This window comes from Salminus brasiliensis, chromosome 14 (assembly GCF_030463535.1).
Source record: "Salminus brasiliensis chromosome 14, fSalBra1.hap2, whole genome shotgun sequence".
NCBI classification, from domain to species: Eukaryota; Metazoa; Chordata; class Actinopteri; order Characiformes; family Bryconidae; genus Salminus; species Salminus brasiliensis.
In genome coordinates, this window is record NC_132891.1 from 32,968,152 (window position 1) to 32,984,621 (window position 16,470).

Below are 16,470 nucleotides of genomic sequence, written 5' to 3' on the forward strand. Positions count from 1 at the left end.
ATAGCGTATGTGTGTGTGTTAGCATTAGCGTTAGCCTCCTGCACTCGGTTCTGAATGGGTTCTTCAGTGCTGGTTTATAAACAGAGAAAGGCGAGTGAGCGGTTCTCCCGGTTCTCCCGCTGGTAAAACAGAGCGTTTCAGTGAGAGTTTTATAAAGGGTCAGATATTATGGTCTGTTTTCATGTTCCACTGTAAAATACTGTAGCTCCACACTGCAGAACCTCAACTCCTTTATTTACCTTCTGAGAACGTCCACAGCCGTCCGGGCTGTAATGTCCGTCAATGGTGCCTTGTGAACAGCAGATGGCTCTCTGAACACTGTGGTTAAAATAAAGACTCGGAACTGGATCAGGATTAAAATAGCCAATACCCGATCCGTTACAATATGCCTGAACCGGCCCCCGATCATCCCTATTCAGACATTTGGAGAAGCGAGACGTGGTGTAGGTAGTGTATATTCCGTTGCTGGTTTGATGCTGTTGTTTTTAACATTTAAATATTAAGAAATCTGAACTTAACTCAGACGTGGATTAGCTGGAATCTGCTTTAACATTGTGCATAACCTTCTTCTCATTAGCTTGCATAATCATCTGATTTCTCTGTCTGCAGCGCTTTTGTCCAGACTCTGACCCCGTATTTCAACAGACAGCAGATTGCAGGCTTTCAGCAGGGAGTCAAATAACAGACTGTGCTCTTTCTTTGTTTTGCAAAGCTCCCAAAACTTCGGCCGGATTGTAATGGGCAGTAATTACAGAGTCACGATTATTCAGGAGGAAAACGACATGTACACCGGCTAATGAGAGCTCAATCATTCCCGACCATCCTATAATTAACCCCTAATTCCTCATCGTGCAAACCTGACGCCTGGCCTTTCGTACTCGTACAGGCCGAGCCTGCGGACCACGAGATGCTCTACGTGCTAATGCCTGATTTATTACCCAGCTGAGCCAGTTTGCAAGCAGTGAGTAAGGGATATCCATTGCAGAGTGCTGTACAGTCCAAGAACAGACCATACGATCGCTGTGTCTGTAGCTGTTGTTGTAGCTAAGCTAGCTACAGATGTGGTTGGAGGTAGACACAGTGTTGTGAGAACATCTAATGAAGCTCAATGCAGATCTGAAAAGGGATGATTGGACAGATACAAAAGTCAGGGATGTCCATCCAATACTTTTAGGATGAGTTGGGGAGTTGCGGATGATGTAGGGTGATCATCACCCAACATCCTGACCTCATTAACTGACCTCACAGCAATGCTCCTTCCCAAAATCTAGTAGAAAGCCTTAATCCCTGGACGGTAGAGACAGTTACTCCAACAAAAGCAGGATAAGCTCTTTTTAATGCCCTTGATTTTAGGGGGAGGGGGGCTACAAATGAGCAGGTGTCCCAATACTTTTGTCCATTTAGCGAATGGAGTCTGTACTTAAAAGTCAGGTCAGGAAAACAACAAATTTAATAAAATCTACTACCAACTGTGCCAAGAAGAGCAGTCAGATGTCCAGCCACAATTCTGTCAGAAGCTTGGTGATGGCTACCACCAGAAGCGTCTGGTCAAGGTGGAACTTGCTACGGGACGTTTCACCAAATATTAGATGAGCCCTGAGCTTTATCCCAGAAACTCGCAAATCCAAACCCGTAAATCACAGAGAGCCCAACACTGCCACGGCATTCAAGTCCGTGATGTGTGGATGTAACAGTCCAGCCCGACCGTATGCATGCGGCCCACCAACCACCGACCTTTGGACCCACGGCACGAAGACGCAATAAACCAACAACCAGCAGAATAAGAGATTTTATTACATTACTCTTTCAAATGTACATGTTTACAACGCAGCATGTGATTATAAGGAACCCCGGACGCGTTTCAAACTCCGCAGAAAATGACCTAAAAAGTCTTATTGCATTCTGTCCAAACGGATTTCTACAAAATATTTATTTTTACTGAAATAAAAAGTGCACAATATAAAGAATTGCACATAATCATGTCTGTCCATGACCAGAGAGCATAACAGAGGTGTTTCTGCTGATTGCATGAACATACTTGTGTAAAGAAGCAGCGTTTGACTCATGGCGGCATATTGGGCGTCATCACTACGCAGAGAGCAATCGCTCAGTTAACCACCACATGATACGAGTTATTACGACCACAAACCCGGTGCAGTCCATTACTGCACTACTCTTAAAAATAAAGGAGTTTCGACTGGGTCTTTGAGGGGTTCATTTTAACAGGTGATTATGATGTAGTTTTAGTCTCAGTCCCTCGTCCCACGTATATTAGCTTTAGTCAGTTAGTTTTAATCAAGTATATATATATATATATATATATATATATATATATATATATATATATATATGTATATATATATATATATATAACATTTTAGTCAAGTTTTAGTCAAATAAATAAATAAATGTATAAAATATTAAGCAGATCTCATTTCATATCTAAAGCATATCTATATTTGAAGCGATATTATGGTTTTTACTATTTTAGAGGTCATATTTAGAGGCACAGATGGTCTTCAAACTTTCTAACTCCGTTCTCTCTCTTCACTGACTTCCTGTAGCTGCTGCCCGCATCAGATTCAGAGCCCCGACTCTGGCCTACAAAGCCAAACTGCACCAAAAGCCCTTCCAGCTTCAAGTACGGCTCGGCTCGAGCCGCCATCCTTTAAGATCCATGGAAGGCGAGCGTCCAGGCTTTTTGTGGTAGAGCGAACTTTTCCTCTGTGAGTCCATCGCTCGCTGTCTTCAAATGGCGACTGAAGACCCATCTCCTTGGGGCGTAGTGTTGCGTATTATGGTCTTCATACTGACTTTTATTTTTATTTTATTTAGTTTTTTATTTTTATTTTATTTAGTAGTATCTAAGCTTAGAAGGATCTTTTGGATTCTAGCCCATACAAACTAGATAAGCATATTTTCGGAGTGAACGGTGTTTGTAAGTCGTAAGAAGAATTAAAAGCTTTAAAAATTGTTACATGTAATAATAACAAGTTAAAACCGTCAATTATGAAAGAAATATGACCCGTTTTTCCTTCAGGATCCATTTGGCATTGCTGACTTTCGTCTAATGTAACAGATAGAATGGATTCAGGGCAGTGTGTACATACAGTACGGTTTCACTGTGGCTAAAGGGGCTACTTTACAAAGGGGGGGTCAGAGAGAGAACCACCTACCCACCTGTAGAGAGCGAGGCCAATTGTGCTCTCTCAGGCTCTGGCTGCTGATGGCAGTGGGGCCATGGTGGCAGACCACTCAGAGCCGACTGAAGCTCCTTCGTTTTTAAGAGTGTACGAAAAAAAAGAACGAGGTCATTACAACTGAAATGTACGTAGAATATTGAAACCATAAATACGACCAAGCTAAAGACCAGTATTAGTAACCAACTTCTCAGCAAGAGGAACGTCTGAGTGTTTCTATCACAGCTAATAGAGCAGCAAATGAAAGTGCAGCGTTTGCTTCATTAACTAAAAAAAAGGAGCGGAATCCGGAGGTGGGGCGACATTTTGCTGGTTTTCAGTAAATCGGTCGTTTACGTGCAGGCTTGGTGAATTACACACAGTTCTGCTCCGTCGTGAGATCGAATTCGGAAGACTTCCGGAAGGCCACTTGACACCGATGAGTTTCTGTCTCGGCAGAACAGCTGTAAACGGAGTACTCGTCAGGCCCCGGCAGTGCTGAAAGCTCGTGCTGCTGCGGTTATACTCGTTGCTGAATCCCTGAAGGCGATAGCGTTCATACCTTTGGTATAAAGACTGGGTCTCACTTAGCAAATGCTTCCATTCATGGATGCTGTTTTAAAAAGACTGACAAATGTCTTCAGATGATTGGCTGTAGTGTGTTTCACAGAGGCTCGGTTGAAAAGACCTACAAATGTGCGTTCCCCATTAGCAGCGATGCCTAAGTGCTGGTGATTTGACAGGTCTTTGGGTATTCTGTAGTGTGCCTTTGAATATATGGGACATCATTTCCACAAAAACGGCGAGAAAGTGAAAGAAGAGTGTTCTTGAAAAGAATAAGACTACAATAAAAATGGTTTTGTAGCTTAAAAAAAATAAAATAAAAAATACGGAAACAACGGGAAGTACACCACTTGGCACACGAGGGCATTTTAGGGTTAAAGGAACAGAAGAAGGAAAATAAATGACACTTTAAAACCATCTTAAAAAATAAAAGAATTAAATAATAATACAGTATGTCCACGCTGCATGTCTACGGGCAGTCGCTTCCATCATAGATGACCGGCTTCTCCGTGGTCAAGTGGTAGTTCACTTTCTTGGAGATGAACCTAGAGATACAATCACACTAGCTGCATTAAAACACAGACAATGACACACAACGATGTCCAAATGTTTGTGGACACCCCTTAAACACCCCTAAAAATGCATCTTTAAGTCTCTTAGGTCTCTTTAAGCCTCTTTAAAGCCTCTTTAAGTTGCACCCATTGCTGACACGGATGTGCAAATGCACACAGACAGCTCGTCTAGTATCTGTAGAGAAGTGCTGCCAATAGAGTAGGACTCTCTGGGGCCGATCAACATGAACCTACTGGTGAATGTGTGCATTACAGCATAGATCTCGACACACAGTGATGTATACTATTAAGAATCAAAGGTGCCAAGAATGGTTCTTTGAGTGATGCCTTAGAAGAACCATGTTTGACTCCATAAAGAACCGTGTTTGTGAACGAGATGATCTGTCAGTGTGAGGAACCTTTTAAAGCAACTCTATGTAAAATTTCTATCTCAAAATAGCAGCTTTAAAACCAGTGATGCTCCACTGACTGGAGACTAGAGAGGATAGTGTTACTGTCGTTGCTACTCTGGACTCTGCACGTTGCTAAACTGCAGCATGCAACTTATCGACAACAGGGTTGTGGGTTCGATGCCATTATTGTGCTCTTGAGCAAGGCCCTTCACCTTCTCTTTTCCAAGGGGACTGCAGCAATGGCTGCCCAACGCTCCGGGCACATGTGCTCACACACTGTGTGTTTAATCACGGTGTGTGTGTGTATGTGTGTGTGTGTGTGTGTGTGGTTTCACCGCACGGATGGTTAAAGGCGGAGGCAAAATTCCATCTGCGTCCAGCACTAACGGTTAATATGACTGTCTTGTCTTGTCATCCATAAGGTTCTGTTTCTCTCAGCTTGTCCAGAAAAGTGTGTCCTTTAGTGGTGGCTTGAAGCAAAAACTAAATATCCTGACTGTTGGGGGAGCCAAGGAGCAGAAAATTGCCAATGTTCCATATTGCTGCTTTAATATAAAGCTTGATTTAAAGGTTCTTTACCAAATTAAAGGTTCTTTATGGAAAAGTGGTTCTCTTTTGTGGCACCTTCATTTTCGATACAGGCGCGTTCTTACTGATGAAGGCCGTGTTTAGATGTTTACTGTAATATTTGTGGGTAACTACGGCCAGCCAAGATGGCACAGTGCCTTAGCTCATTTTATGTAGGCCTATTCTTCTTCTAGTCAAATTGTGTAAATGCATGAAAGGCTTTCCAACACAAGCTCGTGTCCATGGGCAGCATACCTGGAGAAGGAGTTGTCGAAGATGAGTGAGTAGACCCCAGGATTCCTGGCTTTGAGCTGACCCTGAATGGTCTCTTTGTGTGCGTTACAGCGAGTCAAAGGGATCAGAACCTGAAGCACAAAGACAGCTGTAATGGAAAACACTTCAGGGAGGATTATTTAATCTCCAAATATATGTCCATATGTTTGTGGACACCCCTTCTAATGAATGCATTCAGCAACTTTAAGTTCCACCTATTCCTGACACAGATGTGCACGCACACACACACACACACACACACACACACACACACACACACACACACACACACACACACACACACACACACACAGCTTGTCTAGTCCCTGTAGAGAAGTACTGCCAATAGAACAGAACTCTCTGGAGCACATACACATGAACCTGCTGGTATATGTCTACCTACCTGTTTTAGCTGCATTTCCACTTGTGTTGGGATTAGTCATATCTAACTTTTTGTTCTTGCATGTTAATGATATTATTTTTACATGCAATATATGGACAAAAGTATTGGGACACATTATTTTTTTCTTCCGAAATCACTTTTTGTATTACAAAAGAGTGGATCCTGCTTTTGTTGGAGTAACTGTCTCTACTGTCCAGGATTAAAGGCTTTTCACTAGATTTTAAAGGAGCACTGCTTTGAGGATCTGATTGCATTCAGTGACAAGAGCTATTAGTGAGGTCAGGATTTTGGATGATCACCACCCCACCTTATCATCCCCAACTCCCCGACTCATCCCAAAAGTTTTGGATGGAGCACCAGCCATCATTCATGAGAACACAGCTCCACTGCTCCACAGCTCAGTGCTAGGATACCCCTCTAGTCCATGCCTGGCAAATCTACTGGCTATCTATCTGTGTCAGCAATGGGTGCAACTTCAGGTAGTTGAATGCATTCATAAGAAGGGGTGTCCATAAACATTTTGACATTTATATATACAAATGTCTCATTCATGAAGAAGATGCAGAGTCAGCGTTCTGTCTGTGTGTGTGTGTAAGTCAGAGTTACCTTGGCCTGTTCCACGGGTGTGTTAATGGATTCTCTATAGACCACACTAAAGGAGATGCTCTTTGGCTCGGAGGAGAAGACCCAGCCGACAGTGGGACCGTGGTCACCAACGGTGATGGAGATCATGCTGTAGCAGCTGGACTTCACGAAAAGCTCACGGGAACCATCACCAAACTGGGAGATCTCATCAATGTGCAGCTGCACAGAGGAGCTACGAGAACAGAGAGGCATGGAGACAGGAACAATCACATGATCACTATAGACGGACACATGTATACAGATGACTGAACTCATCCTATAATCAGATAAACAGTAGGGGGCAGTGTGTGGCTCAGTGGTTAGAGTTCTGGGTTATTGTTTATAGGGTTGTGGGTTTTTGTTACTGTGGAGCTTGGCCTCTTTTAGCCTCTTGCTCGCTCTCTTTCGCTCTCTCTCCCTCCTGTGTGTGTGTTTGCGTGTGCTGGTGCTTATTTCCCAGTAGATGAGAGCAGTATTACAAAGTTCCCCAGTTTTTAAGTTTAAATAGTCTGTGGCATTTTCTTTTATATATTTTTTTTATCCGATTTGTTTTCCATTTTTTCCACAATTTGGACCGCCAGTTACCTTACCCCTAGACCCCCCCTACTGAGGACGGACCAACACATGTACGCAGTCAAGCTGCTCATTTTTCAACATCACCGATGCAACATCACCGGGCAACCAACGCACCTTGAGGAACGCACCGCATACCCGGCTTCGATGCACCAGCCTGCAGACAGAGAGAGCGGCATCTACCCATCCTGGAGAGCACAAGGCCAATTCTACTCTATCAGGGCCTGGGCTGCCGATGGCTACCAGCCTGACCAGGATTCGATCATGGTGACAGCGCCTTATTCCGCTGGACCACTCTGGGCCCATCTGTGGCATTTTCTGTCTGTGTGAGCTATTACGGGAATGTGAGAACCATCTATCTACTGTTCCTCAGGACTGTTCAGTCTCTCAGCAGGACAGTTCTGATAAGAAGCTGCTGTTTACAGGAAGTAAAAGGGAAGTGATGTACGGGTTGGTGTGCTTTTAGTGTGGGAAAGTAAAATCGGATCTCATCTGGTCACACTGGAGACCCAATTTAATGACCAGTGTGAACAGAATCCGGTCAAAGGATGTCCAGGTACTATCCGGACGTATGCTAACGTTAATGCCGGGTGTAAACAGGCCCATATACTCACGTGAGTTCTCCTGATTTGATTAGGTTAATTTCAGAATCCTGAACCGTCGGGGGAAGCTCCTCCTGTTCCTCAGCAGCCGTGTCACTGGACGTGCTTCTGTGGGCCAAAACATGCACATCATGTGTTTCTGCACTGAACGTGCCAAAGCAACACCATCAATTACTCCATTAAAGCACTGGATGTGTTTGTACAGCACTGTCTGTCCCGACTGCTTTCTCATCGGTTCTACCTAGCACGCGCCATGTTCCGGCGACGCGCCAACAGATGCAAATATTGCTGCTTATTCCTGCGGAGCATCTAATCATCAACACACACTCAGGAGGGTTTGTTTGTGCGGGGAAATGGCACCTAGGACAGGGGTTTTCATGCGGAAACGAATGGCAGCTATTACCACTGTAATACAAGAACAGCCTGAGCGGAGACGCAGCATCTCCCCCACCATCACCTCTAACAGGGCTTCCTTCCTGCTTCTGAAATTATGTGCAATTTCCCAGTGGAGAGGTGGACCTGGAGCACGGTACGAGCAGAGAGGATAAATGTTACTAAATCTCTCCACAGATTGGCTCATTTCTGCACCGATGGTATTGGTGTATTTTGAGCGGTCGGTAGTGTTTGCCCATTTATTTTGGGGATGTGCAGAGTTGGTGTGTGTTCATGCACATAACTGACTGTTTTTATTAATTACTGGGGAATAGAAATAGGGGGCTGCTAGCTTATATGCTAATAATGTTACTTAAATACTTCTGTACCTGGTTCTTTTCTATGATGGAACTGTTATTTGAAATAAATACACTACACGGACAAAAGTATTGGGACACACACACACACACTACATCTACAGGAGCGTTTATGATGTCCCATTCTAAAGCCATTGGCATTAACATGGAGTTGGCCCCCCTTTGCATCTTCCACTCTTCTGGGAAGGCTCTCTACAAAGTGGGAGTCTGTGGGACGTCTTGCATTTCTGCCCATTCCTCCAGAAGGAGGAGGTCGAATCACTGAGGACGACACTGATCTCCGTTCTGGTTAAACCCAAAGGTGTCTGAGGGGGTTGAGGTCAGGGCTCTGTGCCGACCAGCACATGAAACTCATCCAACCATGCCTCTATGGACCTTGCTTTGTGCACTGGGGCACGGTCAGTCAAGTTGGAACAGAAAAGGGCCTTGCCCAAACTTCCCCACACAGCCAAAACCCAAACCCTCAACCCAAAACACTACACCCAACCATCCTCCTGACTTTAATCCTGCCAAAAAGATAAAAAAAAGTGACCTGAGTAGAAGTAGAGGTGTCTTTAAGCTCCAGACTTAAGTAGAAGTACTAAAGTACTCAACAGTTTTGTACTTAAGTACTGCAAGTAGTTCTGAAAAGTACTACTTAAGTACTGAGAGTAAAAGTACAGTACTGTGTTCTGTAGTTCTTCCAGAAAGGAGTCAAAAGTTTGAGTATCAGTGTTTATATTATTTCAGATGCTCAGACTTAAGGACTGTCTCAGTTCCTCTGGCTGTAGTAGAAGGACAGGACTGTAGAAGACAAGTGTAGTTCATGAACCTTCACGAGTCTTCAGTTCACTCTCTAAACAAACTCGCCCAAAAGAGAGAGAGAGAGCTGAGCAGACCTGACTCGACCCGCCACATACAAGAGCTTCATCTGTAGAACCAGTGAGGAGAGCAGCTCAACCCCTGAGTTTCACTCTCTGTAAACTGTAAAACTACAGCTGAAAGATCTCTTCTCTCGTCATTCGGACACATACGAGTATTTGCAGGAGGTGAAGATGGAGGAGTTTCTTCTGGTGGTTCTTCTTCTTCCATCTGGAGATAAACTAACAGAGCTCTAGCGTTAGTGTCCTCACTGCAGCAGCGGAGTGAGAGAGAGGAAGAACGGCAGCATGCTCGCTCATGGCTCGATCACCTGTAAACCTGATTATAGCGCCATCTAGCGCTCTGGAGTGGTGATAATGTGGGTTTGAAATGATTTGTACCATTTTTATTTTAATTGTAACGAGTAACGATGCAGCACATCAACAACGTAACGGAGTAAAAGTATTAAACTCATTCAAAATATGCAGTGAAGTAAAAGTGGAAGTAGGAGAAAAATCAATACTCCAGTAGATACAGATACAGTATTTTAGCACTTAAGTACAGTAGTGAAGTAGCTCAACTACCTTACTATACATCTCTAGGGTTAAGGTTAGGTTATAGGTTGAGGTTAAGGTCATGATTGGGGTCAGGATTAGTATATAAATATATATGTAGCTATTTTTACATAGCTAATATGTAGATCCTGTGTGCTAACTTGTTATTCACTTCACCTCTCCGTTTTTTTTTTTTATGTTATGGTTGATTGGGGATATGCCTTGTATTGGTACGGCCAAAATTGCCCTTTTTTTTACCCACTAGGTTTAAACACCTCTATTTTAGACTATTTTGTTTGTATAAACTTACGGCTCTCCAGGGGTTCTGCCCTCAGCCTCTCCCTCCTGAGATTCTGCAGTGGTCTGCGAGACGGAGTCACTGTCATACAGTCCATTCACCTCTTCTTCTGTGATGATGTCAAACGCTCCATCATCCTGCTTCACGTTCTCTTCAGTCACTGCATCAAACCAACACATAATAAAAGAAAGAAGGTGAGAAGAACGAACAGAGAAAAGGAAGACACACACAAATATGATATAATATAAAACAGCTGTGTTACGCATCACACCACATTTAAGCTACAGCAGTATGTCATTATATCCTAACGTCTCTAAAGAACGGGGACCCAGCACTAAAAACACTATTCAGTCTGGAACGCGGCTTAATTCACGTCTGACTATCTGAGCCTGTTCACTCTGGCTTGTTGACAGAGGCAAAGACGAGCACCGAGCAGAGCAACACTGAGCTGGAGTGTCTCTGAAGATCATCTGAGATTATACAGAGAATTTCAAATGAAGCTGGGATGACATTTTTGAAAGGAAAACTGTTATTGTGGTCTCCAATGCACCACTTGTTTTCCAATTTCACCCAAGAGGGGTTATCAGGGTGAAAAACAGCGCTTCGGCTGCATGATGGAGCTTTTGTTCTGCTGAAAGGCATGAGCTGGACACGTATACAAGGCTCACGTCAAGTATTTTGAAGGGCTGAAAAGAGATCCTTGGAAAGATCTTTGGCTAACTCGGTTTGAAAAATGTGCAACTTGTTTCCTGGCAGCGGAGTGAGCGCTTGCTAGAAACTGGCGCAAGAGCATGAAGCCATTAAAATTCTCAAAAGTAAGTAACAACAGGACAACAAGACAAGACCGATATCTCGTTATAGGTAAACAAAGAGAGCTCGGTACATGGCAGTGACGAACCATGAACCTCAAACACTGCTGTTCCTCCTTCAGAAGAACATCCAGCAGAACAACCAGCAGGAAAACGGGCGATTTCAAACCCCCCAAAACTGTTACATCACAGTCTTAACTTGTTATATTTACACTCCCAACATTTACATAAACCCCGCCCACTAGAGAAAGCTCTAGTCAAAGCTGGTGAAGCAGTAAAGCGACGTCCAACATAGTGTTGTTGATACTGGAGAGCAGCTCATCACCCCCAGACTCTGTTAGCTGTGGGAATACGAGCTGCTACAGGAAGCAGGTCTCGAAACCACAGCTTGCAGGAGGGGAGCTCACGCAACTCGGCACGCAACGAAGCAAACACTAGGGGATGCAAATATGCATTCACGCTAGGCTCAAAGCTAACACGCTAGTCAACACTGGCTTTTACCATTGTCCGCTCTCTCAATAACACGCTGGAAAACTACCTCAGCTGAACCAAACTGGAGCTCAACTCACATCAGAAGCATCGGAAACACCGGCTTACTTTCTTGAGAATGACAAACCCCAAAGAGATGAGTGAGTGGGGGGGCAAGGCTAAAAGCTAACTGGCTATAATCTCTACAGCTTCCTAACAGCACATCGCACTGAGAGGACACAAGGAGAGGACAGCAGCAGCACTATCCGTACGTAAGACTAACAATGCTTTACTAATATGAGGGTTCTGACCTAAACCAGCCAATCAGAGCAGAGCTTAGCGTTTAGTTTTTTTTCCATGAGTCCTCCGTAAAAAAAGGAAAAACAGCATGTTCCATTCTGAGGTTAAAGTAACAGGGTGGTAAATAGGCCCTCAGGACGTTTGTACCTGTAACTGTCCCTGACTTTGTTTTTCTGGTGGCTAATTATGAGGGGTGTGTTCGTGCGTACCTGTAACTCTGGGTGTGGGTTTGTACGGCGGTGGTGGGCTGGCCGTGTGTGTGTGTCCTGCTGGTGTTGGAGGTTCTTGTGGGCTTTTAAGTTCAGCGCGGGTGAATCTCTCCACCACGGCGCTGTGCTGTGTGTAACACTCCCTGCAGCAGCGCTCCTTCTTGCCACCGTACTTCGTCATCACGAAATTATTACTGCAGTAGTAGCAGAAGATCCGACCGCACAACCTGACACACACACAAACACACACACAGATATCAGAAAGGTAATATGAACTGCTATTTCTTGCTCATGGTCTCCCCCTACAGTTGGGGAGCGGAATTCACTTTACTTCACTGATGTAAATACGGATCATGCTTTAAGCGCCCCCTCATGGACAGCTGAACATGTGCATTTGTTGACAAGCTGAGAGATCCAGAACTGTCATCTGAAGGTAGAGAAGCATGTGGATTGAGGTGGTAGAGTAACTACAGGATTTTACACTATTATGACTCTATGGGTTACGCAGTTATGCAACAGTTCAGCTCCACCAAAGCTCCACAGTGCAGTAGCAGCAGCGTTCCAGCATGGAGTGGCAATGACGGAGACGCTGTTCTCCCTGTTAGAGTCAGTGGAGCATCAGCATGATACTAAAGCTGCTGTATCAAGGTAAAACTACTACATAATGTTGCTTTAAACTTTTAAAGAGCAGGTGTGCGAAAGACTGAACAGAGTCTGGCTAGTCTGTTAAATTGCTAAATAAGCAATCAGTAGGGTAAGTTATGAAAATTTCTAATTTGGGCCAGTAAACAGCAGGAGGCAGTACAGGATTCTGATGAAGGTTACACAGAGGCAAAGTGCTAAACGTAGCAAACGCTCCAATAAAAGGAACTGAGTCAGACGCTGTGAGTGTCAGAGCTGAGTGAAGTGTGGCTTGTTTATCCTGAGTGGCCACCTGCAGTGATGCCTGCGGAGCCACCATGTGAACTGGCTCTGGCAGCCGAGGCAGTGCGTGGCCTCCCTGTCTTGCAGCCACCACTGCTCCTCAGCCCTCAGCTTCTGCTCAAACTCCAGAGCGTCCGACTTCTGCCAGAGAGCGTCCTTATCCCTGGATGAGGTAGAGGGGAGAGAGGGATTAAAGGAAAGTGGTGACCACTCTGGTCTATATACTGCAAATGCACAAAAAACATTTGTTCCGTCTTTCACTTTTTGACAAATTTCATGATAAATGGACCAATAGAAATGCTCCAAAATGATCTGAAATAAAACATTTTTACATTGACGTCCATTAAAATTGAATAAGCTTTTTTTTAACTTCCCCAGATACAAGTTTTTTTTGCGTGACAGCGATACGAGTTGACTGACAGACAAATATGAATGGATGGATGGAAGGACAGATATATAGTATATACACCACTGTACTATACTGACAAAAGTATTTGGACACTCAATCATTGTTTCTTCTGAAATCGAAGGTATTACAATACAGTTCTGCTTTTGTTGGAGCAGGTAACTGGTAACTGTCTCTACTGTCCAGGGAAGAAGACTTTGTACTAGATTTTGGAGGAACATTGCTGTGCGGATTTGACTGCGTTTAGCAACAAGAGCGTTACTGAGGTCAGGGTGTTGGATGATGATCACCACCTCACCTCGGATAGAGCACCAGCCGTCATTTCCACAGAACACAGTTAAGTAGGTCTAAATTGTAGATTAAACTGTAAGAAGATGATTGGGCTATTTAGGCTATTAAGGCTGTTTATTGGTCTTTTCCTAAACAGTGCCACGGTCCTACAGCTTAGGCCTACTTGAACCCCTCCAGCCACTACATCCTGTCCCCAGTGTCATCATCAAATGTCTTTAAGATGAGAATCAGCACTCAGGTACTGTATTTCTTTAATTAATCTAGATTTTCTTTAAAATAAGTGAAGACAATGGCAGGTTTTGCAATAATAAAAAAATCTGCATGGCCTCTTTTGGACATTGGACTGCATGTCATGCAGCCCCTTACATCAGATGAGTTTGCCCCTGACCTGTAGCCGCTACACCACTGCAAACTGCTTGCTAAGCATTGTTCAAATGTAAGCTCTCATTAACACAGGGGGACTACATACATATTCCCTATTGTCTGTTTGGTCAAAATATGGCTTGTCTGTTTTCTATATTCTGCTATATTTAAAATAAAGGCCATCACTGTCAACTTTGTAACCTCGTATCTCCAAACATTTGGTTCCAAGTCATTTTGGAGCGTTTCTATTGGTCCATTCATCACAGAATTTGGACACAATGTAAAGAACAGTGGCTAGATTCATGTTATGTCAAAAAGTTATAGTGAATGTGTTTTGCGGGACAGCGACCATACGTTGGAGCTAAGTAGGAGAGCTTCACTAAGCAGGGGGATTCCACTACCCCTTCACTAAAAGCCTCTACAGCTACAGACTGAATTAATGCAGGGTTTTGCTGAAACTCTGTAGCCCCTGAAGATCAAATCGCAGCTTTATGTTCAACATGGTTGTCAGTCTTCAAGCCTGAACTGAACAGAACTTACTAACGCTTTTCCCTTTTTAGCTCATTATCGAGTCGTGAGTGAACTGGATGTGTAAGAGCAGGGCAGGAAATCAATCCTGCAGCATGCTGAGGTGGACCTCCAGGACTGGAGTTTGATACCACCCATGTGAAAAGCACGAGTGAAAGGAATACTGATGGGCTAACTAAATAAACCTATTCAGACATCCAGAAGCTGCCTGGGACGGCCAGTGGGTCTTTCGGTGGGTCTGGTGAGGAGCTGTGAACTCACTTGATGAGCTCGATGAGCCGCTCCTCCAGGGTGCTCTTGGTGTGGCCAAGGTCGTCAATCTCTGCGGTCATTTTAAGCTGCTGAGCCTGAGCTTCAGACACAACCTTCTCCAGCTTCTCCCCCAGCTCCTCCTGCTCTTTCTGGGCTACCCTCAGAGCATCCTCAGCACTGTTGGATTGAGAGAGAGAGAAGAGAGATGCAGGACAATGATAATCAGAATGACAAAAAGCACTTTCTATAATCTCCATACATCAGTATGCAGACACTGCACCAGCGGAACAAGCGTAGACTGAGTCAAACACTCATCATTACGTCCTGTTTGGAGCGAGCGATGTCCTGCGGCGAGCAGGAATCCTGCTGTAATTAGACTTAAAGTCAGTCTACGGTAGGCTGGCTCTGTCTCAATCTCTCGGTCTCTATAACATAGTCTGTTTGATCATGTTTGAGGAGGTCTGAGAAAGGAAAGTGTGTGTGTGTGTGTGGGGGTGGGGGGGTTGATAAAAAGAGAGAAAGAATCTGTGTGTGTGTGAGTGGTGTATTTGTGCATGTCTATCTCTCGGTGTGTGTACAAGTGTTACCTCTTCACACTCTCTCTCAGCTCCAGTATTTCATTCTCTCGCTCCCGCATCAGGCTCTCAGTCTTGGTGATGTGAGAATCCTTCTCCTCCATCAGATGAGAATAGTCTGAATTCACTCCCTGTGGAACAGCAGCTCACATTCAAGGCCAGGCTGTAATCGCCATCCTCCATTTGACTGTACTGAGCAGGTCACGCTGGAGATGGTGGGTTTCTACATGGTCAGTCAAGGTTGGAAGACACCTTGTTTCACTTATATAAGACTAAATACACTCGAAAAGGGGTAAAGACAGCGGTTACGTACTGTTTAATGGTTCTTTTACAGCACCTTGTTCATCTTTAGGGTAATATAGGCCACTTCTAATGATTACTTAGAAGTGTCTTAGAATTATTCAACCCCTTCATGACAAGCAAGCGTCATGAACCTAGTAGAACAACCTTCTGCTGCCCATTCAACCATCAAGTCAGACGACTGTGACGGCCACTCTATAATCATCCAGGACTTCTTCTGAAACCAAGCCTTGGTGGACTTTGAGGTACATATGTTTGGGATCACTGTCCTGCTGGAAGGCCCAGTGATGCCCAAGCTTCAGCTTCTTCACAGAGGGCATGAGGTTTTCAGTACCAGAGGAAGCAAAGCTGCCCCAGAGCATCTCCGAGCCACCGGCATGCTTCACTACTGTAGGCAGGGTGTTCTTTTCTTATCGTATGCTTAGTTCCAGAAGACCCATGGGCCTGAAAAGGTCCAGTTTTGTTTCAGTGCTCCACAGACGTTTTGGGATTCTGTTCGGTGGTCTAAGTACTAAAGGCACTTGTCCTGAAGGTACTGAATAAGTCTTGGATAAGCATTGGTTGACCTTGCCCAGCTTGAAGCTCTGGGTTGCCCTAGGAGCACATTATTTATAGGAAGGCATTATTACCACAGTACTAGCAAGTTAACACGTACAACTGGTGTTCCTAAACATGGGTGCAACATCTACATACCACTAAATCTGAGACTTTGGCCTCCAGGCTGGATGTCTTCTCTCTTTCCGTCCTCAGCTGTGCTGTTAAGCTCTCAAGCTCTTCGTTCCAATTCTGGATTGAGAAGTACAAAACCAAAGCAAGCTTTTTTTGTAATAACATTATTTCCTAAAAACAAAAAAC

General features: G+C 44.3%; 1 protein-coding gene across 3 annotated transcripts in view; it reads right to left on the reverse strand.

The window, feature by feature from the left end:
- Window positions 1-1,775: 1,775 nt before the first annotated feature.
- The window catches only part of fyco1a (FYVE and coiled-coil domain autophagy adaptor 1a), a 31,798-nt gene continuing 17,103 nt past the window's right edge, over window positions 1,776-16,470 (reverse strand). For all 3 annotated transcript variants that reach the window (XM_072697336.1, XM_072697337.1, XM_072697338.1), the window contains exons 9-18: window positions 16,309-16,401; window positions 15,328-15,446; window positions 14,750-14,917; window positions 12,911-13,063; window positions 11,977-12,203; window positions 10,203-10,350; window positions 7,762-7,857; window positions 6,557-6,767; window positions 5,530-5,639; window positions 1,776-4,288 (exon numbers count right to left, since the gene is read on the reverse strand). In XM_072697336.1, coding sequence (XP_072553437.1) covers window positions 4,213-4,288; window positions 5,530-5,639; window positions 6,557-6,767; window positions 7,762-7,857; window positions 10,203-10,350; window positions 11,977-12,203; window positions 12,911-13,063; window positions 14,750-14,917; window positions 15,328-15,446; window positions 16,309-16,401 — 1,401 coding nt within the window. In that variant the 3' untranslated portion in view covers window positions 1,776-4,212. The remainder of the gene's footprint in view (window positions 4,289-5,529; window positions 5,640-6,556; window positions 6,768-7,761; window positions 7,858-10,202; window positions 10,351-11,976; window positions 12,204-12,910; window positions 13,064-14,749; window positions 14,918-15,327; window positions 15,447-16,308; window positions 16,402-16,470) is intronic.